Source organism: Lissotriton vulgaris, unplaced genomic scaffold, assembly GCF_964263255.1.
Source record: "Lissotriton vulgaris unplaced genomic scaffold, aLisVul1.2 SCAFFOLD_1510, whole genome shotgun sequence".
In the NCBI taxonomy this organism is placed as follows: Eukaryota; Metazoa; Chordata; class Amphibia; order Caudata; family Salamandridae; genus Lissotriton; species Lissotriton vulgaris.
In genome coordinates this window covers 35,576-61,779 of record NW_028250550.1, presented here as the reverse complement: position 1 = coordinate 61,779, position 26,204 = coordinate 35,576, and the positions used below count along the sequence as shown (strand labels likewise).

The 26,204-nt window shown below is 43.8% G+C and overlaps 2 protein-coding genes across 6 annotated transcripts in view; one reads left to right on the top strand and one right to left on the bottom strand.

The window, feature by feature from the left end:
- The window catches only part of KIF22 (kinesin family member 22), a 157,828-nt gene extending 142,100 nt beyond the window's left edge, over positions 1-15,728 (bottom strand). Inside the window, exon 1 of the mRNA XM_086950588.1 lies at positions 15,537-15,728. The gene's annotated coding sequence lies outside the window, so the exon portion shown is untranslated. The remainder of the gene's footprint in view (positions 1-15,536) is intronic.
- PAGR1 (PAXIP1 associated glutamate rich protein 1) lies at positions 188-25,827 on the top strand. Of its 5 annotated transcripts, none has more exons than XM_086950590.1 (5): positions 188-331; positions 16,258-16,336; positions 18,050-18,529; positions 23,465-23,550; positions 25,280-25,827. In XM_086950590.1, the coding sequence occupies exons 1-5, from the start codon at positions 238-240 to the stop codon at positions 25,477-25,479; spliced, it is 939 nt and encodes a 312-aa protein (XP_086806716.1). In that variant the 5' UTR covers positions 188-237; the 3' UTR covers positions 25,480-25,827. The 5 variants fall into 5 exon arrangements, with proteins under 5 accessions (XP_086806716.1, XP_086806718.1, XP_086806720.1 ...); XM_086950592.1 differs by lacking the exon at positions 188-331 and adding an exon at positions 10,798-10,852; XM_086950594.1 differs by lacking the exon at positions 188-331 and adding an exon at positions 15,879-15,912.
- Positions 25,828-26,204: the final 377 nt, after the last annotated feature.

Genomic DNA, 26,204 nt, shown 5'->3' with positions numbered 1-26,204 from the left:
GCATGGCACTCCCAGGAACCAAATATAGAAAAAGTTCCTAGCTGGGATTATTGCCTCACACAGACCGCCAGCGACGACCCGGAAGTGGTTGGGAAGCCGGCCAATCACAGCGCGGCCCCAACCGGAAGTCCCGCCCCATCGCGGCGAGAGGGAGAGAGAGCTGCCCGAGGAGCCACGAAGGCTCCGCATTGAGTCCCGGTCCCGAGATGGGGGACTGGGTGAAGAGCGGGCGGGCGCATGGGGAAGGCGGGGCTCTCATGTGGTGAGAGACCCCCGCAAAGCGCTACCGCCGCCCGAGATGCAGATCCGCCGCCGAGCACCGCCAGAACAGGTGAGTGTGTTGAGTGAGAGGAGGGGAGGGGTGAGTGAGAGGAGGGGAGGGGTGAGTGAGAGGAGGGGAGGGGAGGGGTGAGTGGGGGTAGGGTGTACGCGTGTGTGTGTGTCTCTGTTTGAGTGTGTTTGTGCATGCGTCTGTCTGTCTGTGTGCGCGTGTGTATGTTTAAGGGGGGGTGCGTGTGTGTATATGCAGTGTGTGTATGGCTTTCTTTGTGCGCATGCGTGAATGACGACGTGCGCTCGTGTGTGTGTCTCTGGTGAGGTAAGGGGGGGAGCGTGTGTGTATGCAGGGGTGGGTTCTCTGTATGTATGGGTGCGTGCATGGGCGCTTGTGTGTCTGTGTATGCGCATGCGTGATGGGTGCGTGCATGGGCGCTTGTGTGTCTGTGTATGCGCATGCGTGGTGCTGTGCGCGCACTCGAGAAGGAATCTGAGACGGCGACGCTCGTGCTTGAGCTCAGTCTCACATTCCTTCTAAAACGCTGACAAAAGGTCTGAAGCAGACACTCTCAATGCTCACGCATTGAGAGTAAGGTCTGCTCGACCTAAAAAAGTGACAATATTGGCATTGCTAACTAGGAAAGGGAAGCCAAGTGCATAGTTCGCATTGTACTATGCTCTGCATAATGGTGTGTTACTCTACACAGGACAGGGTCATCACTAGCATAATCCGGTGTGGCACAGGGTTAAAAGGCCAGCCATTGTGCTAAAGGACGCTCGCCCAAGGTATATGGTCATTAAGTTCTGTTAAATGAGTGGACAATCTGTAAATCCATTTTGGTTCCTTCTCATGCAAGCGCTTTTGTAGATTAGGTCCTCTGGTGATCTGTTCAATTATTGTCCACATCATATCATTCGGGGTGTGATGTTTTTCAAGAAAATGGTCAGTCTTGTCGCACTTTTTTTGCAGCGAATGGTGCTGTGGTGTTCGCAAATGCGTTGCTTTACCCTTCTAGTTTATCCCTACGTATAGCTTTTTACAGGTGCACTCAATCAGGTAGACCACATTGCAACTATTGCAATTTGTATGGGACTGTTGTCACCAAACCTTGCCTGCCTCAAGGTCAAGTGTTTTTGTGTTCCTTGTTAAATGGCAGACGCTGCAATTGCCACAGCGGTAGTGTCCTGTGATTTCTGGAAGGGCCCCATGCTTTTGTGATTGATTGACGACCATTCTGCCTTTGTTTTTGGCCTGGTGTTAACCAGTGTGTCCTTCAGGCTGTGAGACTTTTTAAAAGATGAGGGTTTTTCCCAATGGAGGTCACCTGCTAACCAATTTAATCACCTGGATCATTACTTGCGACCAGAACTTAAAATTCACCAATTGCTTTGACAAAATAAAGATGGTGTTTATTATCATCACCACCAAAGAGAATAACCACCTGGAAACCAAAACACACTATAAGCCAACTGCAAAAAACAATCTGCTTAGATTGAAAGCTTCCATCCGCGCCCCCTCAGGGAAAACCTCCCATATGGGCAATTTGAGACTACGGCGTAAATGTAGTAAGGTCACGGAATACAGGAAACAAGCTTCTGACCTAACAGAGAAATTGGTGGCAAGAGGCTATCCAACAAAAATTGTCAATAAGTGCCAAAAGAGAGCCAGAAATCAGCCAAGGGAAGTCCTTCTTGAAAATAAAACGCCCACTGAAAGTACCATACCACTAACATGTGTAACTACTTTTAATGCCATTTCTAACCAAGTAACCAGAAATGTGAATAAGCATTGGACAATCCTGAATACTGGTAACTTAGTTAGACTGAGTCATTGTGGCCATTCATACACGCAATGAGCATGCTAGTGTTTTTAAAACAGGAAACAGAGCAAGCTGACAACAATAAAAAATGGCCTGGATGCAATACTCATTCTTTATGGAGGTGTACAGAATTCCTGTAATGTGGCAATTGTGTTCATTTGGCAACTCTTCTTCCCTGGGATGAAGAGTATTTGTTTAACTGTAATAAACATTTATGAAACAGTGTGGCAGCTGCCACAGAGTAGCATGGGTGTGAGTGTCCGAGTTCCACACTGCCACCAAGGAGTAGGATCAGAGGAGGCAGGCCACGAGGGAGCAGGCAGCTGACCAAGCATTGCAGGTAGGACGCACAAGCTCAACACCTGCAGGCACTAGCTGTTCTAACCTCCCTGCTACAGGAAGCAGCCAAAACCCTATCCCAGTGGCAAACAGCAGTTCCCTCTCTGCAGCAGGCAGCTATGGCCCTTCTCTCAGGCATAGCAGTCCCTCCTTCTCCCTCTGTCGTGGCCTATGGGCTGCCTTCCCTGGGCAGTGGAGCCTCTACCCCCGGCACATGTTGGCTGGAACTGGAGTAAGTGAATGTCCGGCAGGAGGTGGAGCAGCTCAAGGAGGTAAGTGCAGTACTAGCATGCATGTTTTGACTTTTTACTGTCACAGCATGCCCGTTTCTTGCTCTGTAGGGTCCCCACGTGTTCGCTCTAGTTTGAGCTCTTTAGAGGTATAGCTTTGTCCAGAGACAAGGGAGCATCCAGTATAAGTCAAGATAATACCCTCAGAACCTATACTAAAGCAAATGGAGGATTGCATGTCCAAGGGATAACAGCCTTCACCTATGGGCTGCTTCCTCTGTTCCATATCCCAGGTTGCCCATTTCAAAGCGGAATACTCTGTTAAAACAGTTTCCACTGATGTAAGGCTGAGAAGGAATGATTATGATAAAAATAAAGTGCAGCAAAAATGCCGCTAAATTTGCTAATCCATGCCGCTATATCCTGGGGGGGGTCTGCTTAGTGAAGGGATAATCTTAGCCTCTGTGTTCAATAAAAGACAGACTTTCCGCCCACCAAGCTGTGAAAAATCTAAATTGTATGGCAGGACACAGAAAATGTTCTAGGATTGTAACAATATGTGATATTTGGCCTCCCTTGGTGCCTCGGATATAAACATTAAACAGCTCCAAGGTACCCCCTCCTCTAGGTCCTTCGATAGTAAGTCTCAAAATGTCTAGACTTTGAGTTGGCTGGACTGCGATTGTGCAGCCAAGAGCTATGCTCACCCAAATGAGCAGGCCGCCTGACGATCGCCCTCTACCTTTAGTAGTTGCCCGGGTACAACAAAAAGCTTAACTGGATTTCTATATTGGAATCAGGCTCCAATTCTCCTGAAATGGACATATATCATGATCCTCGATAAAGTTGTTCTAATGTGGGAGTAGTAACTTGTTTGTTAGCCCGGCCACGTTGCATGATAGAATTTTTAACTGCTGTGGGCGTAGGACCGGGTCAATGTCGGGTGCAGATCAAGGTTAGATTACAAGATAGATATAAAGAATCAGATGTTATTAGGTCTTGCAACACACAAGGAACAATCGCATGTGAGCCCTGAAGGTTATGCTCCGACGCTTCCCCGATTTAGATAGAAAGGACAAAGAGTTCATGTGGGCTATAAGTCGGCTCTCGGTAGCAAGAGAGGAGGTGGTGCACAGGACCACGCCCAAGTCTAAATAAAATTTTAACTTACTACAGCAAAACATTATAATGCTGAGAAGAGTGAGCTGGGTAGGGAATTCAAGGAAAACATGTCAAGGAGACGGTGTGGTAGTGAATTTTCGCAGTAGGGAATGGTTTGGAAATCTGTTAGATTTGTTCAGTAATCATAGTAGAACCCACCGTATATTTAGATGATCATATTACCGCCACTCCTCTTGGATATTTTTATAGGCCAAAAAATGAGCACTGCAACAATGAAATGAACAATTTAGGAATGTCTGAAGTTATGGGAATTACTCCCACACCAAATAGATATATCCCACTAAGTCTCTATAGTTGTATAGATTGACATGTAATGGAAGACAGTGAGTTGCAACCAGAAAGCTAACTTTAAGTATAATAAGATACAGCTCGAAAAAGATAGTAGGATGTCCGCCCAAGATGATTGCGCTAGAAAGCTACCCTTGGACCAGCGGCCACTAGTTTGTGAAAGGGAAGTTATGAGCACCAAACAAGTGGATGGTGCATGCCAAATACTGCAAGAGAATCTAAGTACAATGTCATGGAATGTGGCAGGGGTAAAAGCCCAAATAAATTATGAGGAATGGCTTAAAAAAAAAAAATTGAGAATTGTGCTTTAATCTAGTCCCAAGAAATGTGGCACACAACCTTTTTTTTTTTATAAACGGCTACCAAACTGTATGCACACATGCCCCACCATCTAGAATGGGACATGCAAAAGGTGGCCTAGCAGTCGCAATTTCAGTATCTTCTCCCCTTGTTTAAAAAAATAAATAAACCATACACTATCACAATTTTATCAATTATTTTATTGAGGGGGCAGTCCATTATTGTAATAAATGTATTTAACAATATCTTTGATAATACAAGATCTAAGGTAAGTAACTCTAGAAGAGGATCTTGATGGTTTCCTGTAAGGGATGGGGGTGTGACGATATGCTCATATGGGCTGGCGACTAACATTGAAAAATGTGAAGTCAAAGAAGGGAAACAATGTGGTCATTTAAATGATTACAGACACCAAATCTCACATTTCCCCCATGATATTTATGGAGAAGCTATTAATTATTCCATCAATAAATACAATTTAGTAATTTTGGAATTATATGATGAGGATGAGCAGTCGCCCACCCATACATTCATAGCTGATGCAAACACTGTGACCCAAGGTAACAACAGAGTCTCACTAAAATGGTCAGGAGTAAATCCCTCTTTGTTTATAGAAAATCTTACAGGGGAAAAACAGCATGATATTGATACCCGTTTAGCTAGTTCATCAACTAATTCAGATATTATTGGTGCTTTCTCCAATATCACTAAAATAGCAGAGGATTTAAAAACAAAACAAAAGAATAAAATGTATAATCAAGAACAGAGATGGTTTAACCCCTTCCACACTCATGACGAGCTGGGCTCGTCATGGTGTAGCCTCCTCGTACACTGATGACGAGCCCAGCTCGTCATAAAACAATGAAAAATAGCAATTCCCAGCACAGGAGGGGAATTGCCTTAGCAGCCATGGAGTTAATGCGGAGTGTTCAAGGTTGAATAGGGAATTGAAAATTTTAAAAATTAAAACCTACGAACATCTCTGAAATAAGAAACATAAGGAGAAAGTATAATTTAGCTCTGAATGTCAGGAAAACCGAGATCTGCGAAGATGCCTGGGACTAGTTAATACAAGCGGCAACATCTCGGGATACTACCTTATTTTGGAAAACAATCAATTATCCTTATTTTAGAGATGTTGCAACGGTAAAGATAGAGGTCTTAGTGCCAATAGAGGCTTGGATAACTCATTTTGAAGGTATTTTTAATCCAGGCGGGGAAAATAACCAGCAAAAGGAGAAAATACTTTTAGAACAGTTGAACCCGTAGGGATACCACAGATAACTTTAAAAGAAATTAAAGGGGCACTTAATAAAAGTGCTAGTGGTAAAGTCGCTGGCCCCGATGGTGTCCCAATTGACGTTAAGCATGACATTGAATTCTGGTCACCTATCCTACTGAATTTTTTTTACGCAACTCTTTTGGGAAAATTGCCCACATCTTGGGTTGAAAGCATTATTGTTAAAAAACGGGGACAGAGGAAATGCCAGGTGTTATCGGGCCATATCCCTCCTTGACTACCTCGAAATTGATGGGGAGAGTCTTGCTGGGAAGACTAGAAACCTGGGCCTCAGAATAACATCCTCTCAGAGGCCCAGTAGGGGTTTAGGAGAGGTATTGGGACAATAGAACAATGTGTAAATTTGAGTCTTCGGGTGGGAAAGTATACCTTAGCAATAGGGGGGTCCCTAAATCTTTGTTTTGTGGACCTCACCAGTGCTTTTGACCTGGTAAATCATGATAAATTGTGGCAAACACTGGTTGAGTTAGGTGCCCCCAAAGACACTTGTTTATTTATCCCAGATTTACACTTTGTTATCCAGAGTTTGATTTGGTTTAAAGGGAGACTGCACACCTGACTTCAGGGTAACTTATGGGATAAGACAGGGGTGTGTTTTAGCACCCGTTTTATTCTCACTATACATAAATAACGTTGATTGTGGTCTACAGAATGATAAGGCCGACGCACCGGAAGTAGGACCTCGCCCCACTCCAGTGCTCCTCTATGCAGACGATGCCGTCCTTATTTAAAGGACGCCAAATGGTTTGCAATGCCTGATAGAAAAAAATGTTCATGTGAGATGGGGGGAATGCACACCATTGCTTAAACACTCTTATTTACAACTTGATTTGTATCCATCCTTAAACATGATTGCGTGCAGATTGGTTGAAAAAGCATGCCCTGCTGCCTCCAGTTACGAAAACATTGAGAAGTGAGGGACTGTAGAGCCCCAAAACCAAATGCACAGCCTAGTGCCGCTGTTTAAGCGTGCACCTATTCATCGAGCAACTATTAACCTTTTGTCTTCATTTTCAACCAATCTGCACGCAATCATGTTTAAGGATGGATAAAAATGAAGTTGTAAATAAGAGTGTTTAAGCAATGGTGTGCATTCCCCCCATCTCACATGAACGTCTTAACTAAAGCCCTACCCAGGGATTGCACCCGCCAGAAGAATCGATAAACTCATGTAAAGCAAGAAGAGCGCTTTAAGATTCCAGCATATTCGGAGTAATCACCTAAGTTCATCGCAAAGGGTTTGAAAATATAATATGGACTTTCAGTAACTTAACTCGAGGACACTTAAGAGATTGATGCATTTATTCACTCAAACGTTGATGGTTTTTATCTTGCTGCAAACATGTATTCTGGGAATTGTAGTTCTGTGTTCAAGGCAGGAAGTAACAGGAAGTCTTAGATTCCGGGCCAATGGGAGGGGAGAATGTAGGGGTGAAAGGAGCTTAAAGGAAGGGCGTGACAAGTCTCCATTAACTTGGAGCAATCACTACGAGAGTGGGAGACGATGTTTTTATACAAAGTCAAGCAGGTATGTTGTAATGTCGACAGCTAGAGCGTTAGTATTCCCAGGATAAGCGCTAGAGGGATTGTATACTGAAAAGGTGAAAATGTTTGAATAAAAACGAATGTAGAAATGTACATGCATAAGAACTGACGGACCGGATAATGACAAAGAGGGGATTACTTAAGAAGAACATTTTTACCGTTACGAGCAATGAAGGATAAAAAGTGCAATATTTGGAGGGATGGGAGTAACATCAGAATATACTAATGTAATTAAAAGTGGGTTGGGCAATTTAGTTTACACCCCGAACATGTAGGGACGGAATGGGATACAGACACAAATTAGAGGGAGATTCCGTGAGATGACGTAGCTTTGTGGTAATGTTTTAGTCAGCCAAAGGATTTTTAACGGTGAAATAATGTTACAATGTTGGTTATACAGAGGATAAATTGTCATTAATTGATATTATGATTTATTTGTAGTGACCCCCGACGAAGGGCACATGGCAGCCCGAAATGCATTGGGTATTTTTATGAAATATTAAAGACTGCTTGCGATGGACTTTTTGCGTTAATCGTATTCATTCCTAAAAGGCCTGGATGGGCACAGTTTGAATATCAGAAACCTGTAAACTGGCAATAAAACCCTGAACGTTGGATATCTGGATGAAATGGAGACAATAAAAGTCGGAATCATAAGAGTTTAAGAATATGGAGAAAGTTTGGAAAAATGAAGACAAAAGGTTAATAGTTGCTCGATGAATAGGTGCACGCTAAAACAGCGGCACTAGGCTGTGCATTTGGTTTTGGGGCTATACAGTCCCTCACTTCTCAATGATAGAAAAAAATGCTCATTTTAGGACTGAAAAGAATTTAAAATGGACATAACCAAAACCTTTGCTATGACTTGTGGCAAAAATAGAAGGATTAAAAAGTATTAGGTGGATGGCATTGCGATTGAGAGAGTTGCAAGTTTTGCTTATCTGGGTTTACTGTTTAATAAAGATGGTACATCGGGTTAACATATTAATTCATCAAATTTAAAATGTATATGAAGCATAGAGGGCATTTTTAGATTCGCAGAAAAAATGGGAAATAAAACCATAAGGGAAATGCTCACCCTATATAGAAGTAAAGAAATTGCTACTGCATGCTATAGTGCAGCTTTATGGGAGAGAACCAATACTGTAACTCTGCAAACACAAGGGAATAAGTTCTTAAAACAATTGCTAGCAGTCCCAAGTTCTACATCCAATTGCTTAGTTCATAGAGAATTCTGTCCCCTACATTAGCAATTTTATAAAAACAGCTGGTTTAACATTATGGCATGGGATTTGGACGAGAGAAGAAGCTAGGTTCACTAAGAGCATAATACTGGATTGCTTGGCTCTAGATAATAGTTGGAAAATATTGTGGCTTGAATATATACAAACTTGATTAAAAAGCTGCAAACTAACTCCAGAGCCTAAGGAACCTATGTCTATTCAAGAATATAGTAAGAAAGAACTGAAAACAAGGCTTATTACTGCTATGTACTTAGTAAGAGAGGGTGAATCAAGTACAAAACAAAGTATTATTTCTTACTAGGAGCGCCCATTTTTTAATGGGCATACGACCCTACCTTATTACAGTAAAAAATGTTCAGCATAGGTTCTTTCTGACTAGATTAAGACTTGGTACCTTACATTATTTAGTTGCGTTCCCCAAGATTAGGAGAAGGTACCATGTTTTACCAAATTGTCCATGTGATGGAAAATTCTCAAACCACACTGGATTTTTTTAATTATTTTGGGTTTTTTTTTCAGGGACATTCGTAAATGCGCTTTTAAACCTCTTTTACTAGTAAATAAATACTAATATTACAAACAAGCTTTTAACTTTATATGTAGCCTGGAGGATGAAAAAAATTATGAATGCTGCCTGCAATTTCATTCAAATGTCTATTAAGAAAATAAATACTTATTCTTATTTGAGGCTTTAATCTATGAAAATTATAAAAAAGCGAAGATGGATAACATAATGCACAATATTTATAACATCTGATACTTATAATTGAATGCACTTTATTATGTGACAAAATCTCTTTTAAGATTAATGATGTTAAAATATTTTAATGAACTTATACTAAATTGTTTCCTTGGATCTTGGTCTAAATATGGACTGTATTTGTAAATTAATAGGTACTGTGTAAATAATATATTTTTATAATGCTTTCATGGTCATGCACAATATACTTAATAAAGCTTTTTGAAATTTGAGTAGGTTAACAAGTCAGTTAATCCTATTTGGGAGGAAGGGTAGAATGTCAATGTTTTCCAAGTTAAGAGGCAAAAGGTCCAAGGCCCAAGTTAACCTGCTAAAGAATAGAATCCATAAGCATGGCGAAAGATGAAAACAGTACCTTTGTCTTGGTGCTTAACAACTGTTGTATGGCAGATTGAAGAGGGGAGGCCCAGCCCTGTCGCATCCTGGCAAGGACGGGCCTGCCCTCGGCCAATCAAAGACATTTATAGAGCGCACTACCTACCCGTAGGGTCTCAAGGCGCTTGGGGGGGGGGGGGTGCCGTTACTGCTCGAACAGCCAGGTCTTGAGCTTCTTCCTGAAGGAGAGGTGGTCTTGGGTCAGGCGCAGGTCATCCGGGAGGGAGTTCCAAGTCTTGGCGGCCAGGTAGGAGAAGGACCTTCCTCCTGTTGTCACTCTACGGATGCGTGGGACGGCGGCGAGGGCGTGGCTGATCGGAGGTGGCGTTTGGGAGCATAGAAGTTGATTCGGTTGTTGAGGTAGCTCGGGCCTTGATCATGAAGGGCTTTGTGTGCGTGGGTGAGGAGCCGGAAGGTGATTCTTTTGTGGACGGGGAGCCAGTGCAGGTCTTTCAGGTGTCCGGAGATGTGGCTGTTCCGTGGGATGTCGAGGATGAGTCTGGCTGAGGCGTTCTGGATCCGCTGGAGTCTCTCCTGGAGCTTGGAGGTGGTTCCGGCGTAGAGGGCGTTGCCGTAGTCCAGTCGGCTGGTGACGAGGGCCTGGGTGACGGTCTTCCTGGTCTCCGTGGGGATCCACCAGAAGATCTTCCGAAGCATGCGCAGGATGTTGAAGCACGATGAGGAGACGGCGTTGACTTGCCTGGTCATGGAGAGGGAGGAGTCCAGGATGAAGCCCAGGTTGCGTGCGTGGTTCGTCGGTTTGGGTGCGGTGCCCAGGGCGGGGGGCCACCAGGAGTCGTCCCAGGTGGAGGGCGAGAAGCCCAGGATGAGGACCTCCGTCTTGTCTGAGTTCAGTTTCAGGCGGCTCGTCGTCATCCACTCGGCTACCTCTTTCATCCCTTCGTGCAGGTTGGCTCTGGCGGCGGCGGGTCGTTGGTCAGGGAGAGGATCAGCTGGGTGTCGTCGGCGTAGGAGATTATGTTGAGGTTGTGTTGGCGTGCGATGGCCGCGAGGGGGCTCATGTAGACGTTTAAGAGTGTAGGGCTCAGCAAGGATCCTTGAGGGCCCAGGCGTATCCCACGCCACGGGGGAGAGGCAGTGCTTTATGGCGCGATGGGGGTCGCCTCCCTCTCACCAGTGGCAGGGGTGATGCGGCGAGAAAGCGTGGCGTTGCACCCTGGGACTTAGAGTTGGTGAGAAGATTCCTTCACAGGGAAAGTGAGCAGGCTGATGGCAGCAAAATGTGGCGTTTAAAGCACACTGGACTTAGGCTCCCGCTAGGGTGATAAAAAGCAGGAGTGAAGTTTGGCCGAGTCCCGCAGGCAAAGCATGTCCTTCGCCGCGGGGGGCGGGGCAGCGCTTTATAACGCTATGGGACCACCTCCCCTCACCTGTGGCAGCGGTGACCAGGCGGGAAAGCGTTGCACCCTGAGACTTGAGTCACATTCCTTCCTAAGATCTGATATGGTTATAATTGGTCACGAAGAGCATGGCAGTATTGTTAAAACCAAGCAAAGAAACGAGCAATGGTTCTGGTGGCCGGAATTGATGAGCTTATTGATAGGGTTGTGTGAAATTGCTTGTGGTGTGCCAATTCTGACAAATTTTTAGTCACTCTCAGACCAAAAACGTGTGAAACTATTATTCCTACTAAACCATGGCATACCATTGCCATTGATATTATGGGTCTGGTTGGTATTGAAACTAAATATATCATTGCTCTCTTTGATGTTTTCTCAAGGCGGCCAGTAATTAAGGTAGTCAATAAGGTTACTTCCAATGAGATTCTGAAATTTCTTGACAGACCTTTCATTGAAGGTTTACCTGTTCAGGTCAATTCAGACAATTATGTTCAATTTCAATTTATGTCCAATGTTACTGACTGCTATTTCAACAAGACTGGTATTAAACACAGGACAACTTCCTTGTGTAACTCATTAGGTAATGGTACGACTGAAAGGTTTAACAGGGTTTTTAAAAAAAACTATTCAAAATGGTTCTGATTGGGAGGTTTGAATTTTCAAAACTATGTGGCTCTATAGAACTACTCCTTATGATGCTTTGGAGGTTTCTCGATTTGAGGTCATGAGGGGTTGTGGTAATAGAACTAAGTGTAACCCGGAGTGGATGTTGAAGGCCGCTACCAGCAGGTACCTGTCGATGTAATTGTGTCTAGAATGGTAGAGAAACACGATAAGTATAAAGAGATGTACGACTGAAAACGAAACTCAAAAAGGATGTTTGCATCAGTGTGGGTTGCTGGGTTAAAGTTAAAAACTCTTGGACGGCAAGGAAGGTTGAAAGCCGATTTTCTCAACCCATGAGGTTTATTAAAAAGTTTTAAGGAATGCTATACAACTTTGATTCAGGGATGTGGAATTCCTATAGCCCGACGCCCAGGACATATTGTTTTGGGTCAAGGGCAACAAGTTTTCATGTGTAGTTTGTCCTTGGGACAAGTAGGCCCAACGCCCTGCAGCCCAAACTCTTTGGCTGCCAGTTTGCAGCACCACATTATGGACCAGGGAAGGGCATTGTCAGCAATTGAGGTAATATTTTTGTTCATATGTTAATGCTGTTCAAACTTTTATTTATGGTTCATTATTTGAAAGCATTTACTATTAGGATGCGCTTTCTAAGTAAATGTACGTTCTGACTGCACTATTGGCAGTGGGCTCAGTATAAAAATGTATACACACATTTTCAAAGTTTAGCAATATGAGGCTATGAATAATGCTCCCCAGAATGCTCTCTAATTTGATGCAAATATTATCTGCAGCTTGAAAGCAAGATTGATGATTCTTTGCTTTCAAAATAAAATGTTGATAAAAAAGGAAAGCGTGAAAGAAAACATTTAGCTAAACTACTGTAAAATTGCAGGTACCATTTCTTTGCAGTATCATTTAGTAACCTGTGTTGATGCATGCTAGTATTTCCCAAAAATAGTCATAATAGACTATCAGTGTAACCAGTTTCAATAAGATAGGAAACAAAAATAAACAAGCATTGGCAAAGTCAATAGGTCTGAATTTGGTTGTCAGCCTTTTAGTTTGGTCAATGTGCGACTTGTTTTGGCATGGTTTTTATAAAACCTTACTGATGAGGGAGCTGCAGGGCCCTAATCATTATAACAAACATTTGCAAAAGCAAAAATTGTTTTTGGTCTCCAAAAACACACACTGCCACAGTAGTTACTGGAACTGTACAAAACTACTTTGTGTGCCAATATGCTCCTTGTGAACAAGCAGAATGCTGTCTAGTCACAATGAAGCCAACCAACATGAGACAGAATTTTAAACGCAAAAAGTCATGGTCATCGCCAGACCAAATAAGGGGCCCAATTATTAAAGAAAGTCTCAAAAGTGCACCCATGGTATATGTCCTTGCATTTAAGTGCAGCTATATGGCTTTCATGAATTCCCAAGAATTTACAGAAGTTGGACAAGAAACCGCACTCCTAAAAAATATTTGCTCATGCAAAAATCTGAGTTTGCAAATTCAATTTCCCTCCAACCACTGTTTTCCCCAACTCTGGAAGAAGTTTTTTTTTTGCCATTGTCAGGAGTAAATTTCCAACATCTCAGTTTGGGAAAAGATTAGAGAAGAGTTGTTGAAAACCCTTAAAAACATGCAAGTTAATAGGTTTGCAGACTAAAAGGGCATTCTAACCCTGAAACCATTGCTTAGTTCAGCCCCAGTATGTAGATCTGCGGAAACATAAGTATTCAAACGCTACTATGGTATGAGGCCCGGCATAATCAAAGAGGCTATATCAGAACGCTTATATAAATGAGACTGCTGCCATATTTTGTCACTGCACTAATGGCACCAAAGGGACAAGTGGATTTTGTTACAGGACAAGTAGATTTATGAAGCAACCTGCCCCATGGACAAGTAGATATTTTATTAAATTCCACACCCCTGTTTGATTGCAAGGTATGAAACCTTAAGTGTGATGCTATTTTTTGCAATCATTCCAATTCTTCTAAAAAAAGTATTCTTCTAGTAGGGAGGGTGTTAGAGGAATTATTGGTTCTCCGAGTACTTATTCAGATTTAGATGTTTATCCTGATGGTACGGTTTATGATTATGGGGGGGGGGGGGGGGGGGGGCGCAACATTAGTACTGTTTCGTAAAGGTTTGGAGTCAGTGGTGAAGTAAGAGTACCTGATGCATCAGAGTTGCTCTGCGCCTCATTTATTGAGGATTCTGGTGTTGAGGGTGATGTGGTTGTACCTAAACCGGTTCGCAATAATTGTGTTCCTTTACCGCGCTCTGTGCCCTCTGACAAACAGATGTGTTAAACCTAAACAGCCGACGTATTTTGTTTGTGATGATGGGCATCAATTGTATTGGGGGGGGGGGGGGGGGGGGGGAGATGTGTTGCGTCTTGTATTGTAAGTATTTCTTTTATTGTATGGATGTACTCTCCATTCTATGTCTCGCTCTTGCTGTCCTTGTCAGCTCTGTATTTTAGAGTGCTGGCTGAGGGACATTGGAGCTGGGCAGAAGCGGAGGCAGCTTTAAGTACCGGCGTTTCCTGTTGAAATCTTGTGTCTGGCTCCACTTTACACCTCAGTTTTCCTATTCAATACAACTAACAGACTTGCACATCCACCGCTCAATTTATCTAGCAATTTTTTATACTACTCCACCACTAAGCCTTTTGTGTTCTGGGGCAACATGCTACTCGCCGAGAAGCACTTCGACACCTCGTCTGGGGTAGTAAGCGCAATATAAATACAATTACAGTATAATTAGGGCTCCGGGTTTTATGATTTTTTTACATTTCCGTCGGAATTTAAATATATTTGTTTTTGCCCCATTTTATCTTTATTTATTTTGTGTATAAAAGTTTTAAAACTTAACATTTCCATTTAACTGATGGACACGTACTCCTCCTTTGATCTGTCGCGATTTAGCTATTTAAGCTACTAAATATTACGTAACACTACACCCACTTAATATTAACATTATGCACAAATTAATGTTGACATATGCCATTATTTAGGGAAATGTTCCAATGCGGTCCACCTGCTCAGCTGTTGTGCTACAATTCATTAAAGATAGTGCAGTCACTTAAAAGAAGCACAATTTTCTGTATTTATCCACTTTTAAAAATAAACGCAAACAGAACACACGTGGATTTCGGTCTGTACTTATCTGTAAAAAAGGAAAACAGGGAGCCTTTAGTATAATACAATTTAGTTGAAGGCCTACACATTTGAATTTTGCCTCGATCAGCAAAAACCCTAGGTTAAACGTGGGATGACAGTGTACACGCTCTTTTGCACATTTGATACTGGTATGTTTATTAAGGTTTTTAGAATCGGGTTCCAGTTTGGAATGGTTTTTCAAATTTCTTTGTCTGGCGAAAAAGGTATGTTAGCGTCCTGTCTTGAAACAAGATTGTCTCACGTGAAAAATACATATTCTGTAGTGTGCCGGGAATGTGCGATTCATTAAATATTCTGAGGGTTCCGTATGTGTCAGTTGCTAGAGTAACTGAAGACTTGAACTACCCGTTTGTTATTATTCATAATGTGACTTCGATGTCTGCGTCATCCGCCGCTAAATAGAACTTATAGGCGTACAATTGCGAAGGCACTTCATTACTAAAGTGCAGCCTAAACGTTGCACAAAAAATCCTTCCGGAGATTTTCAAACGTGTTACGCTTATACGAAAACTGCAATGCTCTTCTGGCATATTGAACTCCATTGATTTAATTGGGTTCTACTAAAAGTAGAAGACTTCGCCAGTCTAAGAATACAGAATACAGAAAACAGTTGGGAGCTGCGTTACGGGGGGACAAGTAACGGCTAAAGCACACCCTTAGTTTGTCGTGACCATTCACATTTAATCCTTTTCCTACCCACCTGGTTCTCGATCTCGACTACCGCAGAAAATCCCTCAGAACCGCTCGCTTGTTGTGTAGTCCACTGGCCACCACCAAACTATGTTTATTGGTTTCTTTCTCGAACTCCTTCGCTCCTCTACATAAAGTCAATTTTGAAAATCGTCCTCTGGTATGAGCCAATCAGCACCCTTCATTAAGAACGCGCCATGGTGCAAAAAGATGGGAAAGCTGACCAATCAACGTTGGTCTTGCTAACAAAGCAGACAACAGGATGGTTGAAAGGGAAAAGGGACTAAGGCCCGCAGCATACCATGACCAGGCTACCGTAATGCTAAAAACGTAATACGGTGGCCATTACAGAAAGGGGGAAAATGCGTCGATTCTCATTACAACTGGTAAGAATCGGAGGCGTTATGCGGACCACTAAGCGTTGGAGTACTGAACCGGAACTAAAACCACCAGGCTTCACCTTAACATTTCTTTATGTATATACCTAAAATTTATTTTAAGTAAGTATGTTTAACAGTGTCCGCCTTTTATGACGTTCTACTATGTCGAGCGGAAGTGGGAAGTAAGTAGTCGGAAGCCACTACTAAAATGGCGGCCGATTCAGTTTTCTGACTAATTGCAAGATATTATAAAGTGTTCTCAGTGGTAACATCATGTGAGGGTAAAATAACTTGCATGGGTGTTTTGTTTCACTGTGGTTCTAAATCGCGTTTGTGAATGATTATTTTCAGGAACAAGAAGATGGGTATCTCAACGACCGCCAGCTTCCCGATGTGACAGTTCTGCGCTCAAACAGGAAGACATTGCCAAGTATGGAGTTTTATTAATATTAATGGAATTGTTTTAACCGTAAAGTGCGTGACGAATGTAGCACAAGGTGCTTCACTAAATGACACAATGTGCCTTACTCCTTGGTTTTTGTTTTACAGGTCATCAATATTATGAGATTTAGTACAATTGCTTTAGTGTACGCAAACCAAGATTTAACAAGTCAGGATGAATAAGGTTGTGAAATGAAATCACAGGGTAGTAAACGTCGTATGCTGGTGACATGGAGCAAGGTGGCAACTAGTAATACCGGTCGCATATAAATAACTGGCTGTAAATAAGATTGCCACCTTTGAAAAACAGACACAGTAAGCATTCTTCGTGACGTTGCACAACTAGGTAGTACTACCATTATTTGGTGTATTCCATACCATTTATGACGTTATTTTGCCGAGGTCTACATATATTGCTTTAAGACCTTAAGGAGTTTTTTTTAGCCAAGTGGGTGTTGTAACAATGAAGTTGGTTAATCAAGTCATTGACATTAACTGTTTGCCTAATACGACTTTTGTTCTCATAATAAACACTGTAGCTATATCATGTACAATGATTGTACATGATATAGCTACAGTGTGTTTTATGACACCAAGAATCTTATTAGGCTAACAGTTAATGATGAGCAGACCCATATCTGGGCTTTTCTGTCAACCGCACATCCATCCTGAAACTTTTTGCGGACATGTTTTTATGCGTATGGTACAGCTATAAGACCCAAGGCTGCGAAGTAATTTTGGATAAAAAGGAATAAAAATTGAACGTGTCGCAATAAACACAGGTGTGGTGCATATCCTGACAGTGTTGTAATGCTGGTCCTTTGGCATTCTGTTGACATTCATTCAGTTGGGTGAATATTTCGGAAAATCGTCACAGAAAGGATTACTTAGCTCTAGGTATATGACAGAAATGAAACTCGGATACTCCAAATAGGGTTACCACTTCTCTCCAGGTCATTACTGACATTGTTTACAATTTAGAACGTTTGCGTGAAACCTAATGTATTTTGGGGGTTGTCGTCTTCTTTGGCTTCCATTGCAATTATTAGACTAAAACACCCGAAAACAACAATTTGTAGATGAAAAGGCAAATTTAGAGACCGCATTCATAATAACCTAGGATGATCTCCTCCTGCTATCTCCAAATGACAGTTGGTGTAACATGGACCCGCAAGGTGCTTTGTCCTGGCAACGGGGATTAACTGCCGGCTCTGTGCACCTAATGTTTGTCATATATGTATATTTGCTATTTATAGTTTGTAGTGACTTATTAGGCTAGGGATACTGGCATTGTTGTAATAATGATAGGTGGTACAGTTTCAGGGACAACCAAGGGACAGGTAATCGACTGAAGGCTTGAAGCACACCCCACTCTAAGGCACAAATTAATAGAACCAGGGAAACGGATTCTTTCGAATTTCTTGACATTTTCAGTCTTAGTAAAAAATATGTTGCAGATTACTTGAAGTTGAACCATATATATTTCATATGCACTCGTTCATAGTTTCCTGTGGATGTTCCTACTTTAAATAAGCGTTGACTGTAAAATCTTTCTTAATCACACAAACCCTTTTAAAATACTGTAATGCAACCATAGGAATGCTTTATTTAAATTCAGATAAAAGATAACCCATTCCGTTCTCGGATGAAGAGGCTATGTTTAGGTACTTAGACCACTTCCCTCTTGGTAACTGTTTTTCAGATTTGTGAGTCTCCTTCCCCTCACAATGGAGGCAGCAGAGGAAGAGGGAGAGGTGACGGCTGGCATAGAGTCCCTGGCAGTGGAGGACCAGGATGCAATGGAGGAAGACCAGGAGAAGGAGCCCAAGGAACAGAAAGAAGTAGCGGAAGAGAAGGAGGACATGGCAGCAGTGGCCACGGAGGAAGGTGCAGGATCAGGAAAAGAAGAGGAGGGTGACAGGGAGGTAGAGGAAGGGGAGGAAGAAGAAGAGGAAGAGGATGAGGACTGGTGTGTGCCTTGCAGTGATGAAGAGCTGGAATCACCTGACACTTGGATGCCTACCCCTGAAGAAATCCGACACCTGTACGAGCTTCTGGCCAGTGAGGGTACACTGCCCTTACAGGTAGAGTTTCTTCCGCGCCGTCCGCTGACTCCTGACTATGATCCAGACGATGACAAGTCATATGAAGAGTCTGAGGAAGAGGAAGAAGAGGTGGAAAGGTGAGTACACATATGCACCTAATGGCACCCTCACAGCTTTGACATCAATTACAGGTTGACACTACCCGTGTACCCTTCTGCATTGATAAGAGCATGGTTAAAGGGGAATGGTGCACAGGGAGGTCTTGGCACAAAGGACAAAATTAGGAAAAGGGGTATGTGTTCTGCTAGTACTTAGGCGCAAATGGTAGAAGTGTCCGATATGTTGAGGGTGTTGGCGCCCAGCAGAGGCTGGTAGAACTGAGGAGTTCTGATGAAGTATGCTCATCACAGAGGAGAGGGTGGTAGAATTGAAGACCTTTTTTGGATCTGCCTATCACCTAGGAGAGAGTGTTATTACTCAAATATTTTGCTTGAGTGATTTTGACAGAGCAGAGAGTGGTAGAATGGGACTGTTTTGCCGGTGTGTCTATCACCAATAAGACAGTGGTAAAAGTGGGTGGTCACTTTAGCCGTTTCCTTTAACTTTATCAGAAAGTTGTAGAAATTATGGAATGTACGCCATTAGTGGCAATACTTAAAGTATATTCAATTGATGCCCTTCAAGCAAGTTACTAAAAAGAACCAGGTTCTCTTGGTCAGCAACTTCAGATCTGATTGAGCGATAGGTTTAGAAGATGGTCTGAAGTCTTTAAAGAATGAGTTGGGAGCCCAGTAGCTAATGGCATGAGGGCAGGGAAGCAGAGAATTGATCAAATGGAAACCTGCCTATGGAGAAGGTATGGCCTCTATGGTACCTTCTGACACGCCGCTGTCTCTAGTCTGTCTCCTTACTTAAGAGGTGTGTGGTAGCTAGTTCTGCCCCTTGGTTTACTGGATCTTGCCCTGGTGATTTTAGGAGGAAACAGGGAAATCTAGAATAACATAAAAGAGAGCAAGGGAAGTACAGCAAGTTTAAAGAACTGACCCACCTCAAGACCTTGCAGGCAACTCCTGGATGCTCTCTGAGGCTGGAGATTTATAATGCTGGGTGATCCCAAGATTCACAGATGGCAGGTGCTGTTCAATATAATTCTGTACAATTTTACTATCGGGAATAGGACAGTAGAGCAGAGCATAGGCAGGGTACCGCACCAGGATCTAAAATGTTAAGAGTAGCCAGCCTTCTTTGAACCATCCCAGGCTGCCCCAGAAGCCTACACCACCACAGCTGAGGATATCTGGGGATACTAACAGGATACAGGAGTTGGATACTGAAACATTCACAAAAGCACAGCAGGATGCCACAACCCTCTCTCTTTTGACAAGGTACAGCCGCAGGAATACTTGACAAAAGAGATGACATAATACACAGAAGGATGTAAAACTTCTCCCCTAAAAGGAATCCCGAGATTTGCAGCAAAACCAACTGAAACAAGCTAAAAGGTAACTAAAAAAACAGGATAGCGTATTAAAAACTCCCAACACCCACTGCATATATCTATACCTACAACAATTAAACAAAACGTCAGACTAAAAGAACCCATGCAAAGGCAGTCTCCAAACGTCACATTAAGCACAAAACAACAATCCTTACCGCACATAAGTATAACGTTTTTAGGTTTCGCCTGGGCTGGAGCACTAGCTCCGCCCAGGCGAAATCTTATGTCCCTACAGTGTGGGGCTTAGTCCCGCCTCTGTCTTCCATTGGCTAGCTCCATAAATGGAGGCTAGCTATTGGAAGAGATTGGCTGTCAGTCACTATTTCCCAGTCGGAACGCGATTCAAGAGCGTTTCTGGGTCTTTTTTTTAAGTCCCACCCTCTCCTCTTCCCATTGACTGGAATTTTACCTTCCAGCCAATGGGAAGGGGAGAGCACGAAAAACACGCCCCCGAATCCCTACAGGGCTGGCTGCCGCAGCGGCTCTCTCTCCCTCTCCCACTCTCCGTCCGTCCCTCCCTCCTTGTGCTGTGTGTCCTTAGTAGCATTGTAAATTACTTTCATGTGACTTGGGAAATGTTACATTTTCCATCAAAGGATGGCGCAACTGTTGCCTTGTGTTTCCAAACCTACCTTTGACCCCCACACGCATTGTCCTCTCTCCACCTCTACCATCTGAACATCTTTTACCAGCCCGCTGTGTGGCGGGTGACGTCACGTGGGCGGGGCCTCTGGAGAGCAAGCCAGTGCAGGTAGCGATGGGTCCCGGTGGGAGTGCCTTCGCGACTGATTGACAGAGCCACAGGTTTGTTTTGGGCCTACCGCACCCGTGCATCAGAGGGCGAGACCATACGTCCAAGGGCCGCGTCGGTGTGTCTTTAATTGGACAGTGGCGGAGAAGGCCGACTTGCGACTCAACCAATCAATATGCTTTATTCACTCTCATTTTAATGAGCGTGCATTCCTATTCGTCGTAGAACGGCACTAGGGGCGTGATCGTTGTGATACGTCCAATGACACAAACACTCGGTAACAGTGGGTGAAGCTACTGGAACCGAGATACCAGTCTGGTCAGATGGCGTCAGGAACCGAGTGTGATGGGCAGCCAGGGGAGCGAGAGCCCGGATGGGCCGGGGCCGCGGGTGGCCGTGCGGGAGCCACCTTCGAATGCAATATCTGCCTGGACACGGCCCGGGACGCGGTGATCAGTCTCTGCGGACACCTCTTCTGGTACTGTGGGAGGAAGAGACGGGATAAGAGTGGCTCCCAAGGGATAAACAGGGTTACCGGACCTGAGGCTGGCCATGGATTAGTCTGGAGAGGAGTGGCTGGCTGAGGTGTGATGGCCTGACAGCATTCTCAGGGTGGAGTGACAAGACAGCGGGGCATGAGGAGTAGTGTCATAAGGCGTGGTGTGAGGGATGGACTGGTCAAGTATGGGTTTATGGTAGTGGACATACCTTCGCGTGGCAGTACCTTTAGGTTTCTTCCGGGGGCGGAACAAGGAAAGGCTGGACAGTGAGGGGTTTTGAGGCAGAGGTAGTGGGGCCCGACAGGATGAGAGTGTACAGTTGGGGACCTGGGAGACACTGGACAGGGAGGTGCCTGAGACATATAGACTGGATTAGGAGGAATCCGAGAGGAAGAGAATGGACAGTGAGGTACGAGGAGAGAAAATGAACTGAGATGGATACTAAGGTTAAACAGTGGAGAGTCGTTGGGGGACTGCAGGCAGGAGTCTAGGAGGGAGAGACTGAACAGTAAGCTGTCTGAGAAGGAGAGACTGAACAGTGAGCTAGAAACCGAGCAGTAAGAGGTGTGATAGGGAGAGACTGGACAGTAAGAGGTGTGATAAGGAGAGACTGGCCAGTAGGAGGTCTTGGGGGAGAGACTGGACCGTAGGAGGTCTTGGGGTGAGACTGGACAGTAAGGGGTGTGATGGGGAGAGACTGGACAGTAGGAGGTCTTGGGGGAGAGATTGGACAGTAGTAGGTCTTGGGGAGAGATTAGACAGTAGTAGGTCTTGGGGGAGAGACTGGACAGTAAGAGGTATTGGGGAGAGACTGGACAGTAAGGGGTCTGGGAGGGAGAGGATGGACAGTAAGGGTTGTGGGAGGGAGAGACTGGACAGTAAGAGTTGTGGGAGGGAGAGACTGGACAGTAAGGGGTCTGGGAGGGAGAGACTGGACAGTAAGGGGTCTGGGAGGGAGAGACTGGACAGTAAGAGGTCTGGGGAGAGACTGGACAGTAAGGGGCCTGGGAGGGAGAGGCTGAACAGTAAGGGGTTTGGGAGGGAGAGGCGGCACAGTAAGGTGTTTGGGAGGGCGAGACTGGACAGTAAGGGGACTGGGAGGGCGAGGCTGGACAGTAAGGGGTCTGGAAGGGAGAGGCTGAACCGTAAGGGATCTGGGAGGGAGAGGCTGCACAGTAAGGGGTCTGGGAGGGCGAGGCTGGACAGTAAGGGGTCTGGGAGGGCGAGGCTGGACAGTAAGGGGACTGGGAGGGCGAGGCTGGACAGTAAGGGGTCTGGAAGGGAGAGGCTGGACTGCAAGGGGTCTGGGAGGGAGAGACTGGTCAGTAAGGGGACTTAGAGGGCGAGGCTGGACAGTAAGGGGTCTGGAAGGGAGAGGCTGGACTGTAAGGGGTCTGGGATGGAGGGACTGGACTGTAAGGGGTCTTGGAGGGAGGGACTGGACAGTCTGGTTCTGAGTGGGAGAGGCTGGAATATGAGGATTCGGAAGGACGAAGTACAGTGAGCAACTCTTGACAGTGAGCTCGTGGATCAGAAGGTTTGGGAGGAAGCGGTCTAATGGGGGAGATCCTGTACAGTGTGGGGAGAGGCTGGGTAGTGAAGCGGCTGAGTGAGTGACGCTTGACTCTGGTAGAGTCTAACCATGGTGCCGAAGTGGGGGAAGATAGGATAGATGTTTGAATGGATGAATCTTATATGGAGGGGTCTGTGATGTATAGAATGGCCAGGGTGAGATTCTCTGCTTCTCTTGTTTAATGTATACATAATACAAAATGTTGTTACATAAATAGAAAACTCTTGGTGGTGTCAAGAACTGTTCTTATTATGGGTTTCTTTAAGCGAGCATTGATCGTTTATTTAAGAAGTAGGTTGTGCTCTGTATATAGAAAAGTCCCTTAAAAGTTTGACTAATCACGCTAGTTCCTCAGCTTAAATATCTACTAAACAAATACATTTCTGTTACTGCATGAGTGTTCTTATAACCGCATGATTTGTATTTTTCACGGTCATACTGGCTTTTATAGTGGTATTTCTCTTAGTGCAGACTCTTTTGTACTGCTGAAGAGGAAAACAATAGGTTGTCCTAGTGATAAAGACAATAATAAAGGGACGGTTGGTGGTAGGCCAGCAAGGCCGTTTTCAAAACCAACACATAAATACAAATTTTGTCATTTACAATGCCAATAGCTCTAACTTTTCCAAAGGCGAAACCGTTGCATTGTAAATGCTTGTTTTCTTTTGTCGTGTTTATTATTTGGCTCTGCCTATAACATGCAATCTGCATATTTTAGCATTCTCTACCATTTTAATTTGTTTTATTCAGACCCCATGTGCCGACCCAGTTCGACTTTGATATTGATGATGAGCCAGTGACACCCAAAAATTCTCTCATAGACCGTCCAAGAACAGGTAAGTGTGCATTTCTCACAAAGAGTTTTCGTTAAGGGGTGCGGGAGGAGAGGAAATGGAATTGAGGAGAACACTTTGGTCTGGTTATAAAATTGTTTTGATAGGACTTGAGTTATTAACAAATACGTAGGCAGATACAGCCTGATAATATCTGTATCCAGAAATGCTCTATTAATGCAACAGTCTTTTCCTGTATCAGAATCTGTTACAAAGGTACCAAGCGCATCTTTAATTAGGACAAGGTAATCAAAGTCTGCTACTCTGCGGTACCCCTGCTGTTTCAGTACTATAACCTAAGATAACTGAGACACTGCTTCTTCACGCATCAGTCTGTTAATGTTTCTGACTGCAGTATTCTACTCAAGACTTCAGATAGTTAACTATCTATCTATTTGTCTATTGGGCATCTATCAGTGTACCAAAGTGCTAAGTAACCAGCACATGCTCTGTTCCACTATCAGACCCTACACATAGCTTTGCAGAGACATCTTATTCTGATATGCAAGACAGTGTGCAGTTTGAACACTAGCATCCGCATACATTAAACTTTGCCACTGCTCCTCAGACCTGGCCGCAAACACTCCTTGATAGTCTAGTATGGCAGCCTACACAAGGGTCTATAGAGGCACTTTAGACATGACCTGCTGTAACCATGCTATTCGAGTACTGGGACCACAGCAAGTTGTCGGTGCACCCCAAACTTCACCTTTTGCGCCACTTGCTATTCAAGTAGTAAGACCTCCGTAAACAGCTCTGTAGGTGTACCTCACTGTGACCTTCTTATTCCAGTATTAAGACCCATAAACAGATCTATTATTGCATTTGCACCCTAGTTTTCAGAGCTGCAGCTGTTTCAGAACTAGAAGACCGATGTTTCTTTTTTTTATGCATCTCAATCTAGCGAGGCATTGCTGTCTTAACCTGTATCACTCCTGCTGTTTTGATGCTGGGACCCATACACACAACTCTGCCAATGATCCTTAATGCTTTCGTGCAGCACCTCTGCTGTTCCAGCATTGGGACGAATACACAGCCAAAGTATTAATTTCATAACATACTCTAATACCTAGCACAACAAGCTATGCCAATGCTTCTCAAATTTGTAGAGTACCACATCTGGCTTTTGGGTTTCATGGACCTGCATACAGATCCGTTCATGCACCTCAGATCTGACCTGCAGGTACTCTTGGTGCTTCGATACAGCAACCCACACACAATTGTACAAGTAAACCGTAGCCTTACCTTTCAGTAGCCCCTGCCATTCATGTACTGGAACCACAAAGATGTTTGAAGGGTGGCTTGGTTTCCTGTAATGAAATGTTTGGGGATGTGCACAAGCATAAGAAATCTGCAGAGCTACTACATTCCATGCTAATTCATTACTCGCCAACCAATGGCTTAGCTAATGCACTCCGACTCTACAGTCACCTTCCTGTCTAAGGGAGATTTGGGTTTACAGTCCATTATACTGTATTTTCTGCCGGTTTTTCTCTGACATCGTAAAGTGACTGCCTACATGTCAAACCTCTGTGTAAAATCATAAGTGAAGTTTCACTTATTAAGCATTATTTAGGTTCTAGAACTGTGTCTGGTCCTATCTGGAAGGATTACACACTTAGCACAGCACTGTATTACAGTCTTTTTAGTGCCCTGTAACCTCCTCCTTACTAGACAAAGGATGCTTTTCCATAAACTGACATCAGCACTGACACATCTGTTGTGTTCCCAGGGAGCTCCACCAAGAGCCAGAAGCGTGAGGCCCGGCTGGACAAAGTGCTGTCAGACATGAAGCGACACAAGAAGATCGAGGAGCAGATCATGAAAACTGGCCGCGACCTCTTTGGAATGGATGATGATTTTGAGGGTCGGAAGGAGTTGACTACACCTAAGCGTTACTCTGCCATCTTCCCACGACACCGCAAGTACTGAGCCTTAATGCCAATCCAGGAGCTCAGCTGGGCATCCTTGCACTTGGCTTCAGACTGTGTCTAGAGTGCTGAGCTGGAGATTAATTGCATTCACCACTCCCATGTTCTTGTTAAGAGCACTACTGGCATTTGGGCACTTTTTTCAAATGTATTCTATCCTGTTTTTTTAATGTCGTCTTTTAACCATGTTCACCTTCTTCGGAGCACCGTTCCCTCTGTATGAACTTTGAATAAGGAGTTGTTTTCTGACCTCTCTGATATTAACTGTCCTTTGTGTTTGTTTGTATGTTAACTCCGATACTTTTTTCTTTAATATGCAGATTTTGAAATAAAATATGTGCTATTTTCATTGTTGCTTTGATCCTAAAATATTACTACTGCTTCTGTTTCTTGGAGTGTAGTGATATTTTCATTGACCTCCTAAATTGTGCAACAACCCTCTGCTAAATCAAGTAGATTGTGTGTTCAGTGGATCGTTGTTAGTATGTGGTTGTGCAGCCCACAGAAATGACCAACTAAAATTAAGAGGGGAATTTAAAAATAAAAAATCGATTTTGATGTTGGATTATAAAAAGGGATTTTTTTGTTTTTTTGTTTCTTTTTATTAAAATATGCAAACAAGCAAGGCATGAAACATGTTATACAAAGTGCCAGTTCGATTAAGGGAGGAAAAATAAATTTGAACAGCAATCAATCGAAAGAAAGGGGATGGGGGGGACAAGGGTC

Excerpts from the sequence above, each read along its gene's own strand:
- PAGR1 (XM_086950590.1), top strand. The coding sequence starts at position 238 with ATGGGGAAGGCGGGGCTCTCATGTGGTGAGAGACCCCCGCAAAGCGCT. Across the intron at positions 332-16,257 it reads GCCGAGCACCGCCAGAACAG|GAACAAGAAGATGGGTATCT; the intron begins GTGAGTGTGTTG and ends GATTATTTTCAG. Across the intron at positions 18,530-23,464 it reads GAGGAAGAAGAGGTGGAAAG|ACCCCATGTGCCGACCCAGT; the intron begins GTGAGTACACAT and ends TGTTTTATTCAG.